Source organism: Cololabis saira, chromosome 17 (genome assembly GCF_033807715.1).
Source record: "Cololabis saira isolate AMF1-May2022 chromosome 17, fColSai1.1, whole genome shotgun sequence".
Lineage (NCBI taxonomy): Eukaryota > Metazoa > Chordata > Actinopteri > Beloniformes > Belonidae > Cololabis > Cololabis saira.
Window position 1 is genome coordinate 18,644,640 of NC_084603.1, and position 25,126 is coordinate 18,669,765.

The window sequence follows — 25,126 nt, forward strand, 5'->3', positions numbered from 1 at the left end:
ATCCATATAAATATAATCTATATAAATACTCCGTAAACATGCCTATTATTACATAATTATCCACATAAGTATATAGAAAATATAAATATTATATCAATATCTAGAAAATACTAAATAATATTGCTGCGGTGGCAGGTGTCAATCTGCCACCGCACCGCTGTTATTGTAACTTGACGCTCTACAGCATCATTATAGCTGGATTGATGATGTTAGACAGTGGCCTTCCATAAATAATGAAGGTATCTTAAATTAGTGCTGATGTTAATTTATAAATATTAATTTGTTTGAGCGATAAGCAGGAAAGAATAGATGAATAGGGAGATAAGGGAGTGTATGATTAAACACTGTAATATAGCATACGTTACGTGTGCTGACGTTGGCAAGCTAGCAGCGCAAAATTTAATCATTATGGAAAGGCTACGTGATTTAAAAAAAAAAAAACCCACCTGTTTATGTTTTGTTTTATTTTAGGTGTCCAAGAATATTTTATTGCGTCCGATGACAAAAAAAAACGCAATTACAGGTCTCTAATTGAAGGGCAGAACTATCTCAGCTCCGGATGATACAGAATACATACATACATAACCCCAATCTGCAGATAAAACTAGTTTGTTGAGGAAAAAATATCAACTCTATTTGTAGCTGCAGAGGAAAAAAATAATCTCACGAGGAAAACAAAAATATTGCTCACGCCTCGGAGCCTCTTCAGCATAATATAGCAGTCAAAAAAGAAAAGAAAAGAGAAGAGTGATACAAAACATGTACTGTATGTTGTACTATTATAATAATTTATTGAAACACATGGCGAGTCAAACATTTACCAAAGGTAAACAAGGTAGCCTAAGACGTGGGTTGTGCAGAACTGCGGCAGTAAATCCTTACTAAAGAGTGGCGCTCCGACGAGGAGCTCCACTCTTTAGTAGGGATTTCATATGGATCCAGACCGTTAATAATCATTATTTTCTCCATATACCGCTCCCTGGCTTCCTTGTTTAAGGTATCCCGGTAAATTCCAGTTCCTTTCCAGCAGTTTAACATCTTTTTTTTTGCGTTCCATCTGTTCACTTGGTGAAACAGAAAAGTAGTCCGTCCCGTCTTCATTCACTATCAAAACAAATGCACGCGTCGGGACAGAAGTTTTCCGATGATACAAATACATTAAGAGAGCCTGGCAGGGAGCCGCCACCGCAGTAATGGCGGCCGCTCAACTTCGGTTTTTGCTGGATTCGTGTATATGTACTACATACCCAATTAATATATTACATAATTATATCCATCCCTCTCAACATATAATATACTACATAAATATCTAAACGTATCTTAAGCAAGTATAACATACAATTTTTTTCCCTATTTTATTTAATTCACACTCCTCGTTAACCCATTTCCTCTTCCATATACCTGTTTATAAATAATTTTTTGTATTTCTTTTTAAACAGATTTATGTTATTACTTTGGAACAGTTTGGAGCAGGAAATTAAACAGAGTCTCCACAGTTCCACATGAACATGCTTTTCATTGTTGTTCGTACTTTATGCTTTCTAAAATTTAGTATTTCCACTAAGAAGAATCATTCAATTAGTTTACTGCAATGTGTCACTGCAGTAAACCGGCCCCACCAAACGGTTAAACACTTCCCAGTCGTAGGAAGTGTGAAGTTGTTTTTGTTTCCCTTTTTTTTTATGATTTAGTTTGTGAAAAGGGCCTTTTAATGTTACAGCCTCATTCACATTACTGCCGTGGTCCGTCCAAGTAAATGTTTGGCTGCCGAAATGTATTTGGCAGCCACTCAGACGCTTTAAAACGTATAACACTTGTCCAGAATGCTGAACTTTGAAGGGCTGTGTTCCTGGCAACTTTACAGACCAAACAAGAAAAGCTTGGCTTACAGTTTTGGCCATTAATTTAAATGGCAGCAGCATCCTTTCGGTGTGAAAATGCTGTTTAAAAACAAGAGTGCCAAAGTCTGATCTTTTGAACAATATTTTTATTAAGTTTCAATATAAATGTACAAAAAAAAAACAAAGCAATCAGCAAGTATCATATTATTGTCCAATAAAATGCAAGCAGGTCCTGCTGTGTCCACACAAACAAAAACAAAACAAGACAGAAAAAAATAAACGGGAAAAATAAAATAACTAAAATAAAAAAACTAAAAAAAGAAATGGAAAAACGAAAAAATTAAATGGAAAAAATTAAATGGAAAAAACAAAAAAAAATAAAAATTAAATAAATGGAAAAAAATAGCCTCACAAACAAACAAAAATTGTCACACTTGATTTATATATATTTATATAATTTTCTATTGTTGCTTTAGAAAATCCATTAAAGGTGTCCATACTTCTTCGAATTCTTGTGCTTTACCTCTAATCGCATAAGTTTTATGAAAAGCTTTTCCAACGTAACAGACATTGCCATCTCGAGTCTTTTTTTTTTTTTTAATACACTACTCTGACTATAGCTGTGTAAATGTGCAAATATTGTGAGAACTGTGACTTCAGCACTACGCACACAAAAACAATGGCCCACTCCTGAGTTGAGTTGTGGACACAATACTCTAGTCAAGTGAAGGTTTGTGGCATTGCTCATGTGATTTTTAATAGTTTCTCTAGAGAAAAGCATCTTCATGTTGAAGCATGTAGCAGTTTTCTGTCGTGTGTCATTGCAGAGTTGGGACATTCTTGGATAAGTTCCTTTCCCTGGATGTAGAAGTCGTGTTAACCCGCGCCAGGCAGTGTACGTTCAAAGGGTGTAACTATTTGTGTTTCCATTACCCCTAGATTTGCGCAAAACCAAATATCAAAGAAGAAATCCTGTAATGGAAACAAGACTAATTTTGAAATGACTTTCTAAACCTCTTTATTCTTCCAGGAGGTGTTTTTTTCAGGCATTTCAATAATCCACTTTATCACAAAAGTGTAATGGAAACACTTTGCTAAATTCCACGTCTTTGGCAGAACTAAATGTGACGTAACCGGTTAATCTAAAGTAGTCAGAACCGAGTTTCCAGCTGTTTTTGGCTCCAATGATACAATGTTGCTACTTAATCAGTCTGGTTACATTTTCTCACCAGCTGTAGCAGAAAATAACAATGATGATGAAGATATTTTGTTTTGAGAAGTCTCCCATGACGTATGGAGAGTTATGGTTAGTAGAAAAACACAGGTCAATGCAGAGCTACCTTATTCACCAAATCAGAGATGCTATTTTCTTTTGCGAAATAATGTAACGTAAACACAATTGTTGACTCTTCAGCGCCTGAAGCAGAGTTGAAAGAAAGAAAAGGAATCAGGAGGCTGTGGGCCAATCCCAATACACCCCTTACTTTCTACCACTAGCCCTAAAAATGAAGCCACAGGTGTAGGCCCTTGTAATGTTCCCTAGGGATTGGGACACCACTTGCTACGTCACTGCGTGGTTTACGTTCGGGTACGTAAGCGACTGCGTAGTTACGTTTGCACAAACGTCACACCATATCAGGAAGCCCAGAGATAAAAACTGTTTTAATTTCAGCTGTAGCGCTGTTAATATGCCACTTTATTAAGTTTTAATATTTTTTCAGACGTAAAAGTAACCGTTAAGATCCCCAACCTGGGCTCAGTTTATCCAAATAACGCCTGTTACCAAATTTGCTCTGATGTTTTCGGAGATGAGAAGAGCCGCCAGCGATTTATGGTTCCAGGGTAAATCGACGCAGAGCCTACGGCGTAGGGTATGGCGCGCGTCGCCGCGTAACCTACGGCGTAGGCTCTGCGTTGGTGTAACGCAGAACCAAAAATCAGCCTTTATTCTGGCGAGATCTGAAAAGACTTCGCAACAATGACCAAGCGAGTGATTATGTACATTCACTGAGTGAATATTATGAAAGTAAAATATATATTTCTCGCTAGAAATGGAATCAAAACGCATTTTTATGCAGAAACTAACTACAAATATTTTTTATTCACTAAAAATTAGAAATGTCTGCCATGTTTTTTTGATTCAGTCTGCAAATGATGACGTAAAGCATTCTGGGACATTTTTCTGGCCCTCGGTCAACGAGTCAGCATCTGAAATCCCTCTGAAGGGCTAGATTCATACACACTAGCCCTCGTTATGTCCACTAGCCCTACATGCAAAGAGGAATTGGGACACTACCCTCACGGGAACGCGCAAAATTTAGGGGTAGGACTGAAAAGTAGGACTAGGGGGGGACTGGGACTGGCCCTTTATCTAGTGACATGACGGCTCTACTGCGTGTTTGTCTGGCTGCACCAGGGCAGTAGTTTCTGTTTAGGGTGTTCCTGCTCAACCCACTGATCTGTCTGGGGCTCATACCTGACCCGTGTTAGTGTGTACCCTAGAAACATGTTCCTGGGGGGGGGGTACCGGTACTTGATACCCAGCCGTGTTAGTTGGTTTAAGGACGGGCTCTATGCCAATGTTGGGGTGATAATCACAGTGGGGAATTTGGCGACGCCAAAGGGGCTTTACCCTGAAACCACTGGCCTGACGTGCACATTAGGGTTTTCAGTCACGTTTGCAGATGCAGAAGATTGTTCTCACTCTGTCAAAATAAATATGGACCTTTTTGAAAACTTTAAGGATTTTTTTTTCTTTTGCAGTTTCGGTTAAATGCCATTTTTTTCAGTAGAGCTTTGTGCAGCACTTTGATGTGACGAACCCTGATACTCCCAGCTGCTGTCCCCACTGTGCTGCAGATATCACTGCAGGAACTCCTCATGTAGCTGGATTACACTAACAATCACTGCTCTTCAAGTTTAGGGCAATAAATGTGACCCAGATCTGTTGGCTGTTTACTTTAGTAGAGTCTGTTCAGTAAGTGGCAGCAACAAAACTAACTGACGAGGATGCCAATTATTCTAATTGTGTGGGAAACGTTGTCTGATAGGAAAAACAGTATAGATTACGGCAACGGACAACTCTGGTGTGAAGTTTTATGATCTTTAATCATGATTATGACCCGTGGCCGGTTACACGGCATCACAAAGGCTGGTTTGGACACGATGTCTGCTTGGAAATTTATATTAAATTCAGTCTGATTCCAGCATTGTTTGGCTCTTTTGGAGCTCTACCTTCAAGAACCACTGAAACATGATGAAAGGTTTTCAATAGGCCTGTGTTGAAAAAAAATAATCGATTTTTCCGATTCTAAATCGATTCTCATATTCCTAAAAAAATCAATTCCTACTTTTTTTTTTTTTTTCCTTCCTAAATTATTACATTATAACTTTTGGTATTTGTTTTTTGTTTATCCCCAAAAAGAAAGTTTTAATTTAAAGCCATGTTTTTGGCTTTAAATATGTTTAAAAGTATGAAAACATTTTCAGTTAGTTTTCAGTTATAATTGCACAAGTTGTCTATATTTCATTACTTTATATACTGTCTTGACTCTTGTGGTTACATTAGCATAAAATGCTAAAAACCAAATTCTCCAAAAATTTTAAATCGAAATAGACCAAAAATGGAAAAAAAATACAAACGGAATGTGGGAAAAAATAAAATCAATTTTATACGTCTGTTTCCTCCCTGGATCTGTTTGGTAATTCTGACCCACACGATGTTTCTGAAAGCAGTTCTATCAGCATTCTGGGAGCTGATTGGTCCTTACAGCATCATTAGCTGCAATACTTGCTGTTGAATCTCAATATAATACTAGTGTTAATATGTTGCAGAACTACAGTCATATAATTCATGCAACAACTCAAAAAACTGTTTTAATAACACTACCGGTAACCCAAATCAATATCGGAATCGATTCGGATCTTGAAATCATAGCGCAACCAATATATATTTTTTTGTGTGTGTGTAATGTTTTAGATTTTTATTTCAACCTCAACTGTTTTTATTTCCAGACCATTCAAGCTGCTGAGCTGATCGACTCCGAGTTCCGGCCCGGCATGAGCAGTCGTCAGAAGAATAAAGCCAAGAGGATGGCTAAGTTAGTGGCTAAACAAAGATCTCGGGACATGGATCCCAATGAAAAGAGGTACGGCTAAAGGATATTTTACCTCCCGAGGATTCGGTTAACATCCGCTTTAGTTTTACTCAGTGTCTTTATTTTGTCTTTTTTAGTAATGACAGTTTTGAAGGTGAACCCGAGGAGAAGCGAAGGAAAACAACCAACGTAGTTATCGACCAGCCAGCTACGCAGAATAAAGTCTTAATTGATAACGTTCCTGATAACTCCAGTCTGGACGAGGTAAGGAGTTAAAAACGGCTGAGTGAATCACTGGTTTCAAGTCCTTTTTAGTTGGGTTTCTATGATACAAGTGATCTTGTGTTTCTTCATCTTTTAGATCCAAGAATGGCCGTTAGAGAGTTTCTGTGAAGAACTCTGCAACGACCTCTTCAATCCTTCATGGGAGGTGAGGACAAGCCGCCTGGAAATGATTTGCTTGAACGTGGAGTTGAATTAAGTCCCTGAACACCGTAATAATTTCTTTAAGAGCTGAATTACAACATGATCGTTGATGCGATTGATTCCAGGTTCGTCACGGTGCCGGCACCGGTCTGAGAGAAATCATCAAGTCTCACGGAGCCGACGGCGGGAAGCTGGTGGGAAGCACGGGGAAACAGGTGGGTCTCAATCAAAACATGAGCTTTTCAAATTCAATAATGCCGTATTTTCGCGACCATTCGGCGCGCCGTGTGGAAAGCCGCACCCTCAGTTTTTTTGTGTCATTTTTGGATTGAAAACACACACGGCGCACCAACCGAAAAGGCGCCGTCTACACACACGGAGCGCCGCCTTACAACACACGCACGCACGCACGCACGCACGCACGCACAACAACACACAAATAGAGCGGGAAAAAGAATAAATTAAAAATAAAGCGGGAGCAAAACTTAGTTTGGTTGTACTTTATTTAAGTTATAACATTAATCAAACCCATCGAAATCTTCATCCTCCGTTTCTGCATTCATCCGAGCCTGATCAATGAGGCCGGGAGAACTGATCAATGAGGCCGGGAGAACTGATCAATGAGGCCGGGAGAACTGATCAATGAGGCCGGGAGAACTGATCAATGAGGCCGGGAGAACTGATCAGCTGCGACGGGCAGAGCCCGCAGCTCTCTGGCCGCTGAGCAGCCGAGTCACTTTCCGTCCCGTACGGCCCCTCGGAAATGATGCCGGCTTTTGCAAAAGACTGAACAACAGTCCAACCAGCAGACACGTCAGCCCACGCATCTACAATCCTTCAACAGTAAACGACGGAGCCCGCCGACTGACTGAGCGGCAGCCGACGTGGCCTCAATTACGTCCACCTTATGGATCCGGGTTACACCGACGCAGCCTTACGCCGTAGGCTCTGCGTCGGTGTAACGGGGAACCATAAATCAGCCTTTACAATAATACAATGGGCGAATTGTATCATTGGGCGCGCGTCACATTTAAAAAAAATTAATAAATAAGACGTTTATATGTGCCTAATGGTCGCAAAAATATGGTACTTGATAAGCCCCCCAAGTGAAATTAACTTGGGGTTGTCTTTTTTTTTTTTTTTTGCAACTTGCTGGGAGTTGAATATGACACATCTTGTCCTGATATTTTGGTTTAGATGTCGCGACAGCATCAGGAATGGATAGAAGATCTGGTCATCCGTCTCCTGTGTGTCTTTGCTTTGGATCGTTTTGGTGATTTTGTATCTGACGAGGTATGTGCCGTTTGTTTTGTCTTGGGAGAACTGAGCAGAATCTCTGAGTATTCTCAAACCTTGAAGTGAGTTCCATTCCCACCCATGTTTTGGTTTTCAGGTGGTGGCTCCGGTCAGGGAAACGTGTGCCCAGACGCTCGGCGTGGCGCTGCGCCACATGAACGAGACGGGTGTTTCTATGACGGTGGACGTTTTACTGAAGCTGCTGAAGGAGGATCAGTGGGAGGTCCGACATGGAGGTTTACTGGGGATCAAGTACGCCCTGGCCGTCCGGCAGGTACCAGAGCTCTCTGTGCTTTAACATCAGCTGTTAAACAATCATAGCACCGTTCTACAATGTATTTAATGTGAACAGCATATGCTCATAAATATAAATCGTGCAGGCATGCAAATCCCTCACCTTTCGGCGAAATTCGCCACTTTGAAATCAAAATAGGTCATCCACGTGAATCGTGTAGAACCAATGAGAAAATATTTTGGTGGGGGGTGCGCGGAGCTGTGGAGCGGTATGGAGTTATATGCACGGAGCAGAGGACTGAACTCTCAATTCACCGCCATAACCATAGCTAGAGGGGTGTTTATGGTTTCTGAAGCGTCGTTTGTATCTTTCCGGACACCTTCCTTGACGTCAGGGGAAAGCTAAATCAGGCAATCCGCTATAAAAGGAGACGAAGAAGAAGCGGTTCGCGCGTTTCAACCGTTTTGCGGGGGTTCATGTCAACGTGGAGGACTCTGATGCTAACGATAGATGTTACAAGAGAAATAACCTTTTCAAACCTCCCATAACATTTTGTGTCTCTGCCCTTCTTTCAGTTTGTTGATGTGGGTGACACATCAAGCATTTCAGGACAAAGCCACAGCGATGCTCATGACTATCACTTAACCATTTGTAAAACATATTTCATTCCGACTAGAGCCTGCCCTGAGGCTTGCGCGTGCGTGCTGCAGGTTGTCCATCTCGTCTGTTTAAGCAACATATGTGAACATGTAAAGATACATTTCAATTCAATTTTATTTATATAGCGTCTAATACAACAGAGTTGTCTCTAGACGCTTTACAGAGACCCATACCCAGAACATGACCCCTGAGCAGTTATTACATATTACACATTTGCACTTAATACATTCATACTGTGTAATTTTTGCGCAATCTTGTAATTTTGCTTGTGACCACCACTAGAGTAAACCTAAAAGAAATAAGATATAAGCATTTGGAAACTGATTTTCCCAAAAAAAAAAAAACTGGGGTGGAGTAAAACCCCGGACCCCCCAGCGGGTCCCAGCTCTCGTATCCTTCTCACCTTCTTCACCCCTGACTTGTTTGCATGCCTGATTGTGGTGTTGATGGAAAAGAAGCCTTTTCTTTTTCTTTTCCCCTTCCAGTTTGTGAGCACATGCACTCGTTGAGGAGGAATGTCTTTCCTCTTGACCTTGTACTAAAGCAGGGGTGGCCAACCAGTCACAGGCTAAGAGCCACAAGTGGTTACTGTGTTACTGCAAAGAGCCACATCAACTACCCATGATCCCTCACTCCCTGCTCTCTCTGAGACATAAAAAGACCATTAGAAAATGGAAAGGTGAAATCCTGCAATCTGATTGGTTATGTGCATGCAGCTTAAGAAAACTCAAATATCCTATCTCAAAAAATTTGAATATTCTGGGAATCTTAAACTGTAAGCCATAATCAGCAATATTAAAATAATAAAAGGCTTGCAATATTTCAGTTGATTTGTAATGAATCCAGAATGGATGACTTTTTTTTTTTTTTTTTTTTTTTAATTGCATTACAGAAAATAAAGAACTTTATCACAATATTCTAATTTTATGAGACAGTCCTGTATAGTTTTGTATCACACTAATGTTCTGTATTTTTCGATTATATTGGATATACTAAAGCATCTTTGTATCTGATCGTTTCTGTTCCCTCTGTCGTCTCAGGACCTGATCACCGTCCTGCTGCCCCGGGTTCTCCCTGCCGTCACCGAGGGCCTGCAGGACCTGGACGACGACGTCCGGGCCGTGGCAGCTTCATCTCTGATCCCCGTGGTGGACGGACTGGTGAAGCTTCTGACCAGCAAGGTTCGGGGACAGACTAGTTCTCCTCAGTGTGATGTACGTGGGCACACGTTCTCAGGCATGTTAGTTCTCCTTGTTCTGAAGGTGTTTTTAATTTAATCTGTAAAACGTTTATCTGTCAGGTCCCCTTCATCGTTAACACACTCTGGGACGCTTTGTTGGACCTGGACGACCTGACCGCCTCCACCAACAGCATCATGACGCTGTTGTCCTCGTTGCTGACGTATCCACAGGTCCGGCAGTGCAGGTCAGTCTCTGGACAGCACACTGAATAGTTGGCAGTTTTTAACCATTTGAATAATTGTAAACTTTAAAGAGATTCTATGTTGAGATTTAAGACTAAAACCTGCAACAGATTTTCAATTCTAGACATTTCAAAAGTAACAAGGTTGTGTTTTTCTTATCTAGTTCTTACTTGGTTTTGAAATGAGGTAAATAGAAACATTATTTAAGTTATTTTATTTCAGCCGTGTTTACGTCTGGACTTGGACCATTTTGGGCCATTTTATCACCTTGATTCTTTGTTTTTTCAGTCTTTCAGCCATAGATTTGTAATAATTGTCCTGTTTGTGGGACCCACTTTCAGCCTAGCTTTATCTGTGGACCGAGCTTCACATTTGACTCTTGAATATGTTTGTTTGAGTTTAGAGTTGATGGCGGATTCAGTGACTGCAGCTTGTTCAGATGCAACTATTAACACACAAATAAATCTTTGATTGGTTGGGACCAGTGCACTGCAAAAACTCAATATCTTACCAGGAATATTTGTCTTATTTCTAGTTAAAATGTCTCATTTTTAGTCAAAAATCTCATTACACTTAAAACAAGAGTCAACAATTTTCACCTGTTTCAAGTAGTAAGTGAAAATCTACTTGAAACAGGTGAAAATTGTTGTTTTTTCCAGTGATGAGTCTTGTTTTAAGTGTAATGAGATTTTTTTTTTTCTTTTACTAAAAATGAGACATTTTAACTAGAAATAAGACAAATATTCTTAAGATTTGGGGTTTTTGCAGTGTGGACCCCAAATAGTTTGGAAATGGCTTTAATAATGTTTTCTAGATTATTTGGCAGGAACAATTTCATTTATGTCAACACACCTGAATGCTGCCAGAGCTTGGGCTTTCATGGAGATGCTCACGTTCTACTACTTTTATTGCCTTCCACTTATCTTTCTTTTCCAAAGTTTACTGGTGTGTTGGGTGAAAAACCTTGATGAGAGAAAAAGAACATTTGTGACGATCTGATCACCTGATTGGAAATCTTCACGGATTAAGTTTCACCGTTACAAATTACAGTTTCAGTCAGGCGGGAAGAAGTCGTCCGCACCAACAGAGTAGTAGTTACATCTAATGAGCTCCAGCGTCTTCCCCTTTCGGCTGCAGACGCAGCAGAAGACGTTCAACCCTCCAGACTCAGGCTAATGAATAATAATTCATCATAATTTGTATTATATTATTCCAATGATGTGATAATTATTCAGTGCTGCTGCACTGGCCTGCAGGCAGCACAAGGGGGGAGGGTTGGAATTGAAACATAAAATACATTTTAAGTGTTTTTCCTTTATCTCTCCAGCAACCTTTTCTCTTTACTAAAGCATCCATTACATTTTCTTTTAGCTTTTTTAATTAATGACAAAATGCATCTTTTGGTGCTCCCCTCTAATCACTTAGCTGATTAAGACTCGTTAATAGATTAATGTTTCGTTTTTTTCAATCTTTCTTTATATTTCCTGATCTGGTGTAATTTTCACTTGACTCTATGTAGACTGCTCCACTTCTCTTCAGATTTCTTGTCATTTGTATATTTATAATGTTGTCCGGACTGTAATTCTTTTCAAGCAAGAATTCATTTTGACATAAATCATCATCAAAAACTGGAATGATTTGTTCCTCTACCAGCTACAGTTGTTGGCATCAATATTCTGCTGTCAGTTTAGTGTTGGATAATGATTGTGTTTAATGAAGTTTCATGGTCATTACCATTTTGTATAAATGTACATTTATTCTCTAGTATGCAGCAGTCCCTGACTGTCCTCGTTCCTCGGGTTTGGCCGTTCTTGAGACACACGATATCGTCGGTAAGAAGAGCAGCGCTGGAAACCCTTTACACCCTGCTGTCCAAAGCTGACCAGGTAAACCCCACAATGACTCAATATTCATATAAAATTACATGTTAACTCTTTTACATTTCTTTAAAAGCTGTATTTTTGGTTTTTCTGTCCCTCAGAGTTGTGCCATGTGGATTAATCCCATTTTACAAGACATGCTGCGCCACATCTTTCAGTCCTGTATTCTGGAGAGCAACGAGGATATTCTTGAACTGATACATAAGGTTCGTTGTGTGGGAAAAGTCAGCGTTTGATGAATAAAATGAACTCTTCTGCTAACTTTCTCACCATGAATAGAGTCTGCATTGACGTCACTTTCCCACTTACGCCCCCTTATTCACACTAGCCCCTTTCACACAGAGATTCCGCAATATTGGTGTAAAGAAGTCCTGCCAATACGCCGCCTTTGTTGGTTCACACAGAACCATACAACGCCGGCATAACGCCGCTCCCGTCTGTAAATTCACACAGCATGCCGGCGTTCCGCAATCAGAGGCGTGACGACAGCGTCAGCGCTGGCCCCGGCTGGCCCCGGCATGCCGGCTGTGTCATTCACACAGACCCCGTTTCGGCTCTGTGACTACCTCCGCTGCCGGCTTATTGGTGGGGCCACTTGGCCCCCCCATTCCGCCTCCGTGACTTTCACACAGAACAGCGAGGCGGCTTAAAGGCGCAACGTTCCCGCCTCGAACTGGCTGTGTGAAAGGGGCTACTGAGTGGTAAAAATGTCTGCAACTAGTGGAGAAGACGGAATAACAGCCGGGATTATCGTCTTAAATTAGCGTCAGTTGGACTTGTGACCCGTACAGTTACCAAGAACCAGTGGTCCATGGACATTAATATTTGGTACAGTTACCAAGAACCAGTGGTCCATGGACATTAATATTTGGTACAGTTACCAAGAACCAGTGGTCCATGGACATTAATATTTGGTTTCCTGATATTTATATGTACTTAATTTCTACGCCGGGGAAATACACAAAGCAAACCTTGAAGTCATACAAAAGTGTTGACGCTTGGTCCGACTTCAAGGCAGGATTTGTTGGTGAAATTAAAGTGATGAGGACACCGAACTTTATGATTTGACCGTTTAACGTTAGCTACCCAAAAATCCAACATTACCTGATACAAAATGGGAACCACAAATCCACGTTTCGGTGCCTGGAATCCAGTTGTTTCTGTGAATTGCAGCGATCCATTTGTCTCTCTTAAGCTTATTTTTCATCAGTCTGTAAAACAATAACTCAGATTTCTTGCTTAATCTATGAGTACAGTCGATCGCACAACAGCTTTTTCCCATTTTAGATGTTTTCCAGTTGCTCAAACTGAAAGTTTACGCTGCCACTCAGTCTTTCTGCCACTCAGTCTTTCTGCCACTCAGTCTTTCCGACACTCAGTCTTTCCGACACTCAGCATTCCCTCTATTGAGTTAATTTACCTGGAACTAAATCCTGTGTGGAGGAGATCTAGTTTGACTGTATTTCCTGTTTTTTCCTGCGTGTGCAGGTGTGGATGGAGCTGCTGTCTCAGGCCCCCCACCAGTACGTGGTTGCAGCCAGCTGTCCCTGGATGGGAGCCTGGCTGTGTCTCATGATGCAGGCGTCCCACATCCCCATAGACCTGAACATGCTGCTGGAGGTCAAGGCCCGCTGCAAGGTAGCACTGTTAATCTGGAGATGTCACTTTAATCATTTCCACCCATGTGTTTCTTTATTGGGTATCGATGTAATGCATATTACACAAACATTTTTAAAAGGATTCCATAAATTACCCCGTTTTATATTTTACCACACACACAAAAAAAGTAAATAAAGACACAAAACTTAACATAACAAACCCCCCAAAACACACACTATAAAATACATAATTATAAACAAGTCCCAAAGTAAGTACCCATTACAAATCAAACTCTGACTGAAGACAATAGGAAAATAAAGTAATAAAATACAGGACACACAAAACAACAACAAAAATAATAATAAAATGAAATGAAATAAATAGACATAAGAGGAACCCTAAATAAAAATAAAATAGAAATGGTTAGCATTATCATACTTCCCTATAATTAAATTAAATTAATCTTCCAAGGATGCCAAAGAATTAACAAAAGAAAGAATAAGTCCCCAATATGAGAAAACTTATCAGAGCAACCCCTAATACTGTATTTAATTTTCTCTAAATATAAAAAGGACATCAGGTCTTTCAACCAAGAATTGGGAGATGGAGGTTTTTGGTCCTTCCATTGAAGTAAAATACGAGCTACAAGAGAGGAAAAAGCAATTATATTGATCTCCTTCTTAGTAAAACTATTAAAAGGTACACCAAAAATAGAGATTAAAGGGCTAGAAACCAGCGGTTTATTAAGGGCTTTTGAGAGAGTATTATAGAAAGATTACCAAAATGAACACAGCTTTGGGCAGGATATGTGTATGGTTAGCAGGTGATAAAGAGCATCTGTCACATTTATCACCTGTATCAAACAGTCTATTAAGCTTGACTTGACTTCTTCCTTGATAGTGTTCATACAATATTAGACTTCTTCAAGCTTCACGCTTTCACTGAAGCTCACAATGGTTGCTAGGTGACTAACGACTATTGTGAAGTCATGGTGTTTTCAGTCGAGCCAAAGAAGCAGAACAGTCAGGAGGAATAGATATTTACAGAAGCAGCACATTCAGGCCAGAATGTGATGTAATGGCTGCATTTTTCTTTTTTCCCTCGTAAAGTCTGACTCAACTGAGCAAAAATAACCGGGGGCTTGTTTGCTTTGCATTTGCCAAATTAATTTGGAATTTACAGGACTGTCTCAGAAAATTAGATTATTGTGATAGTTCTTTATTTTCTGTAATGCAATTTATAAAAAAAAAAAAATGTCATACATTCTGGATTCATTACAAATCAACTGTAATATTGCAAGCCTTTTATTATTTTAATATTGCTGATTATGGTTTACAGTTTAAGATTAAGATTCCCAGAATATTCTAATTTTTTGAGATAGGATATTTGGGTTTTCTTAAGCTGTAAGCCATGATCAGCAATATTAAAATAATAAAAGGCTTGCAATATTTCAGTTGATTTGTAATGAATCCAGAATGTAAGACATTTTTGCATTACAGAAAATATAGGACTTTATCACAATATTCAAATTTTCTGAGACAGTCCTGTATGTGATGCAGAGATGACAAACATTAACGCTGCCATCGCTCTTCCTTATTCTGGCTCTTAAAAGAACCTTTATGACACAATTATTTTGTTTTTATTCAACTAATTGTTTTATGTTTTTTTTTCTCCAATGCAACAGGATAAGGCCGGTACAAAAGCGCGTCTAGGCAACAATCAGGTGAAGGAAACGATGCAGGAATACATAGCGGGTGCTGAGACTGTGACGGACGACCCGGTGACGAGGGATTACGTCGTGATCCGAGCTCGACTCATGTCTGCCAAGTAAGATCCAGTTCTGACACGGATTCAGGTTTAATTTAAGAGTTTGTAAATAGTTGACTGTTTTTCCTTTCCTCTCCTCCTGTACTCCAGGCTGCTGGGGGCGTTGTGTCGCTGCATCTGCGACCCGCAGCTCAACGCTGCGTCTCAGGAGATCCGGCCGGCCGAGTCTCTGGGCCAGCTGCTGCTCTTCCACCTCAACTCCAAGTCGGCGCTGCAGCGCATCGCCGTGTCCCTGGTGCTGTGTGAGTGGGCGGCTCAGCAGAAGGTGAAGATCGGCACAGATTTAGTCTGAAACAGAATTTATTAAAGGGTCGCCCCTTGAGATGTAACATCTCATTTTCAAGGGGGTCCCAAGAAAACAAACATTACAATAAATCACATTACAGTACAGACATACATGACATAAAACAGACAGACATCTTGCTCACCCTCCCACACACAACCCCTACCCACATAAGTCTAGTTACAAAATAGACTAATAACCGGAACAATGAGATAAATATAACATACCAGAGGGAAAAATAAATAAATAAATAAATAGAAAAAAGGACAAAAAATAATTGTTTTAAGATGAGAGTTTAATGACAACTTAAAACAATGAAAAGAGGTAATAGAACGCAAAAAGAGAGGAAGATTATTCCAATCTGATGGAGCTTTAAAATGAAATGATCTTTTACCAACCTCTTTTTAAAATTCTAGGAACAAAGAAAAAAGGAAAATTCATATGTCTGAGTGAGTGTGGAGAGTTATATAGAATCATGAGTTCTTTTAAATATGGAGGACGGTGAAAATAAACACATTTAAAAAGGAACTGAAGTCAGTGAAACAGCCGTCTAGATTTGGGTTGAAACCAGTTCAATGAATCAAACATAAAACAATGATGTTCTGAAGGACAATGTAACACAAATCTACAAAATGAATTGAATAAAACAGTCAGAGGTTTAAGATGGGTATCTGGAGTATTTTGATAAACAATATCTGCATAATCAACAAGTGGTAGTAGGAGTTGAGAAATTAACTTTTTTCTGACATTAAGTGTGAAACAGTTGATGAACAGTAAAGTGAAGCGAGACAGCCATGTGCTTTTTTAACAGTATAATCAATGTGAGGTTTAAAGGTAAGTTCCGGGTCAGTCCAAGATATTTGAATGTGTCGACTTTATCAACAAGAGATGCATCAGAAAAATAAATATGAAAATCAGATTATCGGGATCGGAGGTGACGTGTACTAAAAACCATGCAGGATTTCTTTTTGTTCAATATGAGTTTGTTCTTACGGGACCATCTTGAACCATATTAAAATCAAGCTGTAAAGAGTTCTGGATGTGTGATATATCAAGGTTTGAGGTTTTTTATAACAGTGTCGTCAGTATATAAGTGGGTATGACAATTAGAACAGATACTCAGCAAATCATTAATAAAAATAGATAAAAGAAGTGGAACCAATGTGGAGCCTTGAGGAACACCTTTGTCAATAATTAAAAAGTCAGACTGATGACCCTGAACAACAACACATTGACGACAAAACAAACCGTTTTACGAAGATAACGTGTTAATATTCAGGCTGATGATTTTTCTCTGACTGGTTCCAGGATTGTCCGGTGGTGTCGTCCATGGTGCAGCCTCGTCTCCTGGCCATCCTGACAGAACACTTGTACTACGATGAGATCGCCATCCCCTTCACGCGCATGCAGAACGAGTGCAAACAGCTGATTGCTCTGCTGGCCGAGGCTCAGATAGACGTGGAAGATCGAGTCAACTGCTCTGTTTTCACCATCGACCAGGCCAACGAGTTGGTAAATCTACACACACAGTTCTAAAGTTGCTTTCGTCTACGTCAATTATGACTAAATATCGTTGTCAACGAGCCTTTATCACCTGATGAAAACGAGACGCAACGAAAATGCTGGTCATGTGACGATAACGATAATTAAATATAAAATGCAATATCGTAGAGGAATAAAAACCAGACTAAAATGTAGATTACAAAAAAACCTGCTAAAATGTCTCTTCATTTTGGTTGACAAAAACAAGACTAAATGTTCTAACAAAGATCCTTAATATAAATTTTTTAAGTTTTAGATTTTGTTTTCCATAGACGTGGAAAAGAAAACAGAATGTGTCGTCAAAAGATGGGGAGAAATGCAAAAAAATAAATGTTATAAACTTAAATTAGAGTCTTCTGTATCTGGAATGAATGTATTCTTGAGTCTATAATAATAAAAATATGATAAACTTGTTTGAATTGCAAAATGAGTTTGGCTAAATACAATCTTTGACTAAAATAAGACTAAAATGGTCAGACTTATAGTCGACTGAAACTTGACACCACTAAAAGGAGGATGAACGTGACTAAAACTAATAAACTAAAATGATAGCTGGACCCAAAGACTGGAAGATTTTTTTGGGCTCTAGTGGCCCTTTATTGAGATGCAGACTGGAAAGGGGTAGAGAGAGAGAACGGGGAAGACACGCAGCAAAGGTGACCCAGGGGGTTTTAGCCTTTGTAGGTTAATGGATGTTGCAGACAATATAAATATATTTAATCTGGAGTAAAATTATGACTAAATATCGTCGCCAACGAACCTTCATCACCTGAGGAAAACGAGACGCAACGAAAATGCTGCTCATGTGACGATAATGATAATTAAATATCTAATGCAATATATATATATATATATATATATATATATATATATATATATATATATATAAAAAAAAAAAGGCTAAAATGTAGATTACAAAATAAAAACTTAATTTTCATTGACCAAAATGAGATGAAATGTTATAACGAAGATCCTTAATACCGGTACACATTTTTTAATTTGAGGTTTTCTTTTCCATAGACGTGGAGAACAAAACTGAAAGTGTCTTTGAAAAAGAAAGATGGGGAGAAATGCGGAAAAATAAATAATAAACTCAAATTAGTGTCTTCTGTATCTGGAATCAATGTATTCTTGAGTAACTATAATAATAATAATAATAATAATAATAAGATAACCTTGTTTGTATTTAGCCAAACCCATTTTACAATTCAATCTTTGACTAAAATCTAAACTAAAATGGCCCTGGACAATTCTGACTAAAATAAGAATAAAATGGTCAGACTTTTTGTCGACTGAAACTTGACATGACTAAAAGGAGAATGAACGTGAATAAAACTAATAAAAACTAAAATGATAGTTTGACCCAAAGACTGGACTGAAACTAAAGTTGAAACAGGCTGACAAAATCAACACTAGACGGCTCACTGAAATCACTTACAGGAGATTAAATGTTAAATGTAATAGAATGAAATGGTGAGGGATGTGCCTGAACTTTAGCCAGCATGATTTGTGGATAGTTGGGAGAAAATGGCCTTTGTGTTTCTGTTATAACTTAAGCTGTCTTAGTTTTTCAAGTGTAATGTGCAAGTTTTTCCATTTTCTATAAGTGTGATTTGTTCTAACGACACCCAGGGGGTTTTAGCCGTCACAGGTTCATGGATGTTGCAGACGATAATGGGTCAATGACGAATAAGGATTTTCAACAGCTCAACTTTAAAATAATAAAAAAAAGTATCTATTGCAGTAGTTCAAAACATTAAAAATGTTGTGTACACATAAATTCATATAACAATTTTAAATTAAGTGATTTCAGTTTTTTGTCAAGATGAATTGGCACTAGCCTTAAAAATGGTCATGTGGTGCAACCATGATTCATATTAAAATAAATGAATTTCCTTAACATGACAAGTTTTCAGTATTTTACAAAAATGTTGTTTTTTTTAATGGTCGCGCCACATGATATTTCATAAAATGGACGTCAACAGTGAAACTTTGTTTGTATATTATGATGGAAATATAAATACAAATGTGTGGCAATCTTACACACTACAAGAAATCATGCCAGATAGAAGAAGATTGATTTAAATACATTTAAAGTGATCAAACTTAGAGTTTACATTTAGAGTTTCAAAACAAGAATCCTGGTCGCACCACATGACATTTTGACGCTTAAAACGACAACAAAATCCCAAATAACTAGTATTTTTTGTAAAACTCAAGTGAGTCCATATTTGGGACAGGTAGTTCATATATATGGTATTTTTTTATCCATTTAAACCTTTTTGGAATAAAAAAGTCGGTTTTACAGAAAATATTGAGGTCACGTCATTGACCCTAATAAAAATATATTTAACCTGGAGTCATTAACGCTCTTGTTTCCTTGTTTCCTAGGTAACCACCATCTTCAGCGAGTCGACGGCGAGTCTGAACACGAAGTGTAAGACGTGGCAGGGCCTGGACGGGAAGCGTCAGCAGGCCCAGTCCACGGTGACTGAGACCAACGGGGAGTGGCAGCAGCTGCACCTGCGGGTGCACATGTTCACGGCGTGCGCCGTGATCAACCTGCAGGTGCTGCCGGACAAGCTGAACCCGCTGGTGCGGCCGCTGATGGAGGCCGTGAAGAGGGAGGAGAACACGCTGATCCAGAGCTACGCCGCCTCCTTCATCGCCAAGCTGCTGCGTCAGTGCTCCGGCCGCTCGCCGTGTCCTAACCCTAAAATCATCAAGAACCTCTGCAGCTCGGCCTGCGTGGACTCGGCCGTCACGCCCTCGTCCGCCTGCCCCGTTCCCCCGACACACGACGACGTCAAAGGTTAGAGTCCTGGAGATATGGGAGTGGTTTTACTTGGGAAAGTAGAGATTGAAGCAAGTTCCTGATTATTTCCTTACATACAGGACTGTCTCAGAAAAATTTGAATATTGTGATTATTATTGTGCATATTAAGACATGTAGTCCCTAATTAGCCACAATTGTTCTCTTATACTAAAATATGTTGTTAGAAACACATAAAATAATCTAATTGCTTTAAAAATCTACAATGTTTATCACATATTTTGACCTGTGGGAGGCGCCATGTTTTACCTGCGCAATGCATTCTGGGGGCGATGACGTACAACGGTGGCTCTGGGAAGATAAGCCCCATTAGTTTAACTGGGACAGGTATCTAAAACATAGTTGAGCAGCATCTCCCAGCCGTGGAGGCTGACGAGGGAGCCCATAAGACGCCTCGGTTCAGGCAAACTGGATCAAGGTTCTGTGATGCACGGGAGATCTGCAAAAATGATCAAAGTCGTGCGCATCTTATCAGTGCATTAGGCACCTGCGTAGACGGCGTAGGCTACGCCGTAGCCTGCGTAGCCTACGCCGTAGCCTGCGTAGCCTACGCCGTAGCCGGCGTAGCCTACGCCGTAGACGGCGTAGCCGGGGCTCTACAGCCCGCAGCGCTCCGCCACCCGCTCTCCGCTCTGCGCTCTCGCTGCCGCCGCCGGGATGGAGACGCCGGAGGGCAATATGCACGTTTGGGTGGGCATAGCTCCCCCCTCTCCCCCCTAAAACTGGCCTTGGTGCTGGGTGATGACAGACCAGAGGCTAGGGGGACTGGCCTGGGACTTTGACGAAACGGGAGGCGCAGACTTCGCTTCAAATAGGCAAGAACATCTTTATTTAATTTAATGACGGCAGATGTGGCTGGGGTTTTTATTGTAGCATCGGCTATCTGCTAGTTGAAACGTGTGGTCGGTTAGTCTATCTGAGTTTTATGGTGTTTTTATAGTTCATGCTTTATGGTGCGGCACTTTTTTTTTTTTTTTTTTTTTTTAACTTTTTTGTAGGTGCTTCGTCACCTTAATGTTTGGCTGTGTTTTGATCTGTGTTTCTGGTGCGCCGTCACCTGTTTATCAGTGTTTTCATCTGTTTCTGGGTGTCAAAACAGTGTACGGGGGCTAGCAGGTGCCACCGTCTGACGTCACTACCCAGAATCACTACAACAATGGCGACCTACATGTTAAATTATATTTTCAAATTTTATAAAAACGAAGACATCAAAAAGGTTTTTTATATCACATTGTTATAATTGATACCAACATTTATCTTTTAAGACCTACATGTCTTAATATGCAGGGTTCCTTTTAAGAAAACTCAAATATCCTTTCTCAAAAAATTAGAATATTCTGGGAATCTTAATCTTAAACTGTAAGCCATAATCAGCAATATTAAAATAATAAAAGGCTTGCAATATTTAAGTTGATTTGTAATGAATCCAGAATGTATGACATTTTAGTTTTTTTAATTGCATTACAGAAAATAAAGAACATTATCACAATATTCTAATTTTCTGAGACAGTTCTGTACATCCTTTATTAATCCCACAGTGGGGAAATTTACTAGTTACAGCAGTACGGTAACAATATACAGTAATTAGTGCTAATGTCAGGTGATTAAAAAAATTAATCTAATTACAGGATTTATAATTAATTAATCTAATTAATCGCATTTAAATCTCATAAATGCTAAAGGTCCCCAAATAAAGAATTTGCTAAATTGCAGTGAATGACTAATCAATTGAATACACTAAGAAGAGAAGATTTGAAATCCACATTTTTATTGGTGAAGTGTTTCATAAATGACATTCAAAAGAAAAAGCTCAAGCTCATCAGCAAACCAATTAGCCCAGGTGTATTATTCACAAATACAGTTAAATAAATAAAATTCAGAAATAAAATAAGGCTGAGTCTCAAATAGGCACTTAAGCAGACTCTCAATTCAAAACTAAAACTAAAGCTGACTCAATACAGCAATTCAAGCACTAGTACCTGTAACGTTTACAGTGGAACTTGTCCGGACATGTTTAGCGTTTAAATGATAATTCAGGCTGGAGCAGCTCTGGTGATAGAAAAAATCTTTTTTACAAAATTTACAAATCACCGCGTTCTTGTTGATAGTCCCGTCGTCTTTCTTTTTATACATAAACTTGTTGATAAAAGGCCCCAGCAGAGATTTGCTCCCCTGAGTCGTCCAGTTCTGTCACTGCTTTGTTTGACTAGCAACGTAGGTGGGAAGTAGTGGCCTACGGGTCCCTTAATGGGCCAAATTTCAAATGCTTGCACATTTTGCCACTCATTTTTAGTTGCATTCATTTTCATAACGCGTTAATTATCAGTGTAATTAATTAATCTAATTAACGCGCTAAACTGACAGCCCTAATTAGAATAGTTACCGGTAATTCCTTATATACAGTACAGACCAAAAGTTTGGACACACCTTCTCATTCAAACAAATGGGGAAGTGTGTCCAAACTTTTGGTCCGTACTGTACATCCTTTTATTAATCCCACAGTGGGGGAATTTACTAGTTACAACGGCACAGTGACAAAATACACCCAAGTGAATATAAAAATACATGAATATGTAAACGATGTATACAGGAATCCAACATGTATGTGTTATTCAGGTTGTGGGATGGAGAGAGACGGGATGCACCACATGGTCAACAAAACCCGAGGAATCATCACCCTGTACCGGCACCAGAGAGCTGCGTTTGCCATCACCAGTAAACGAGGACCCGCCCCTAAAGCCCCCAAGACCCCGACGACAGAGCTGCCGCCCGGCAGCACCATCGGCCCCGACAACGACGAGGTATTCTAGGACACTTAGGTTTATCTTTCCATCTTTTAGCGTTTTTATTTATGTTTTTGTTTAACCCCTCTGAAGAGCAAGAAGCCGTTCCTCATCCAGCGCCGCGGGGCCGAGTTCTCCCTGACGACGATCGCCCGGCACTTCGGGGCAAACCTGACCAAGAGTCTTCCGTATCTGTGGGAGAACACGGTGGGACCGCTGAGGACGGCCGTGTCGGACGATCACTGCATCGGTAGGTTGGGTTTTAATGTCTCAAGGAGATTTTTAATATTATGGTAAATGGCTTACACTTGTATAACGCTTTCCAGCTTTAGTCCTGCAGCCCCAACGTGCTTTACACAGTAGACGAGGCGCTCGCCTGACAACACACTTGACAGCATGTATTGTGTAGCTTAGGTTGTATAGTAGGCGTTAGCATTAATAAGCTCTGCTTCTGCCTGAGCCTTTTTCAGTCAAATTGTAAAATGTGTTTCTTCCTTCTTGCCTTGAAAGGTATATATGACTGAAATAAACTTAAACTAACTAAAACTAACAACCGGCAGCACCTGGGGATTCAGTGTCTGTCCCAAGGACACTGTCAGATTTTATTTACCGTATTTTCCGGACTATAAATCGCTCCGGAGTACAAGTCGTATCAGCCATAAAATGCATAATAAAGAAGGAAAAAACATATAAGTCGCACTGGAGTATAAGTCGCATTTTTGGGGGAAATTTATTTTATAAAACCCATCACCAAGAACAGACATGTCATCTTGAAATGCCATTTAAAATAAAAACAGAATAGAGGAAACAACAGGCTGAATAATTGTACAGTTTGCTTATGTTACATGGCAACTGAGAACGTGCCTGGTATGTTAACATAACATATTAAGAGTTATTCAGATAACTATAGCATGAATAACTTGCTAAGAAGTTTACCAAACCATCCATGTTGCTCCAAATAACTAAAGTCCAATGAAATCTTCATCTGTAGACCGGGAGGCCCAGCTGGAGAGAGGAGACGCTGCAGCGCAGGAACTAGTCAGTTCTCTGCAGGTATTGGAGGTGATGGCTGGAGCCATGGCTGCTGAACTCAGACACTCGGTAAGAATGTTGCTCCAGCAGCAACACTTCTTATTTTAGTTTCCATCAAAGGCCTCAGAGGAACATTGTTGTTTTGAACCGTTAAAAGTCACTTAGGTGTTTTTAATGGACCAGAATTTGGTTTTGCAGGAGTTAGTCTCACATTAAGATCTGAACGGTGACTTGAGTAAGTTCTAACATATTTCTTTCCCCCCTGCAGCTCCTGGAGCACCTACCTCACCTGTTCACCTGCCTGCAGCACCCGTACACGGCGGTACGACACATGGCAGCTCGCTGCGTCGGGGCTTTGAGTAAGATCGCCACGCTGGAGACCATGAACAGTTTCCTGGAGAGAGTTCTGCCCTGGTTAGCTGCGATTGATGACTGCACCAAACAGGAAGGAGCCATCGAAGCCTTAGCCTGTATCCTTTCTGAGTGTGTTCATATTGAACCAAGTTTGTATTAAATTTGTTTTAACACTTTATGACCTACAAAAGAACAAGTCCGCCTATGCATATTTTTTACATGTTTGCATGCTATACTGCCATTTTATGGATTATTTCTATTTGCTATGCATCGAAAAACAATCCATATAAGCCAATCTTTAATAATCTGGATGTTACAAGTCCATACTAGCTAAATAAATTGTTAAAACGTACAAATAACTACCAAAAAAATGTAAATCGTTTTTTAATTTTACACATTTCTAAATACAGAAATCCGACGGCTAGAAAAAGTAACACAGAAGCCTTTAAACCACAGGAAATTCATCTGGAATTAATTCATACTTTAGTTTTTTTAGTTTTAGATATCGTGTCTTCATCCGGCGCTGAAGTCAGCTTTAAAACTTTGCTGTGTGTGTGTAGAGAGTGTGTGTGTAAGGTGGGTGTCACTGGGTAATCTTTTGTGAAAAATCTCTGATAAAAAGCACTAACAAGAGCACAAATTCAAAACAAGTAGTTTCCTGCGAGAATGACCCTTTTCACAGGAAGTGGCGGGAAAAAAAATCCAACCTGACGACACGCTGACAACCTGATGACGTGGGTGTCCACGTACGACAACGTAGGGCGAGCTGTGAACACGTACTGGATCTATAAATAACCCGCAATGTCAATAATATAGATTTCTGTGTGTGCAATTTTACTGGATTATTATGGGATTTTTTTATTTTTATTTATTCATTAATTTTTAAAACTCCGGGACACTAAATGCAGGATATGTAAGTGAAACTCTTCCTGTTCAACATGCAGAAAGAATTATTGCTGTTTTATTTGGTTGTACTTGTACATTTTGAAAATCAATATGCAAACGGGAGCGCCGG

The 25,126-nt window shown here is 39.7% G+C and overlaps 1 protein-coding gene across 4 annotated transcripts in view; it reads left to right on the forward strand.

Annotated features, from left to right (window-relative positions):
* Positions 1 to 25,126, forward strand: part of btaf1 (BTAF1 RNA polymerase II, B-TFIID transcription factor-associated) — a 48,597-nt gene that overhangs the window by 7,481 nt on the left and 15,990 nt on the right. For 3 of the 4 annotated variants that reach the window (XR_009784346.1, XM_061744780.1, XM_061744781.1), the window contains exons 6-24: positions 5,856 to 5,989; positions 6,076 to 6,202; positions 6,300 to 6,368; positions 6,490 to 6,579; positions 7,562 to 7,657; positions 7,758 to 7,934; positions 9,596 to 9,769; positions 9,856 to 9,980; positions 11,744 to 11,864; positions 11,960 to 12,064; positions 13,347 to 13,496; positions 15,142 to 15,284; positions 15,375 to 15,549; positions 16,876 to 17,079; positions 19,501 to 19,921; positions 22,559 to 22,743; positions 22,819 to 22,975; positions 23,717 to 23,826; positions 24,026 to 24,227. Coding sequence is in view for 3 of the 4 variants with exons in the window: in XM_061744780.1 (XP_061600764.1) it covers positions 5,856 to 5,989; positions 6,076 to 6,202; positions 6,300 to 6,368; positions 6,490 to 6,579; positions 7,562 to 7,657; positions 7,758 to 7,934; positions 9,596 to 9,769; positions 9,856 to 9,980; positions 11,744 to 11,864; positions 11,960 to 12,064; positions 13,347 to 13,496; positions 15,142 to 15,284; positions 15,375 to 15,549; positions 16,876 to 17,079; positions 19,501 to 19,921; positions 22,559 to 22,743; positions 22,819 to 22,975; positions 23,717 to 23,826; positions 24,026 to 24,227 (2,965 nt within the window). In the remaining variant the exon portion in view is untranslated. The remainder of the gene's footprint in view (positions 1 to 5,855; positions 5,990 to 6,075; positions 6,203 to 6,299; positions 6,369 to 6,489; positions 6,580 to 7,561; positions 7,658 to 7,757; positions 7,935 to 9,595; positions 9,770 to 9,855; positions 9,981 to 11,743; positions 11,865 to 11,959; positions 12,065 to 13,346; positions 13,497 to 15,141; positions 15,285 to 15,374; positions 15,550 to 16,875; positions 17,080 to 19,500; positions 19,922 to 22,558; positions 22,744 to 22,818; positions 22,976 to 23,716; positions 23,827 to 24,025; positions 24,228 to 25,126) is intronic. The other variant, XM_061744782.1, reaches the window with a different exon arrangement.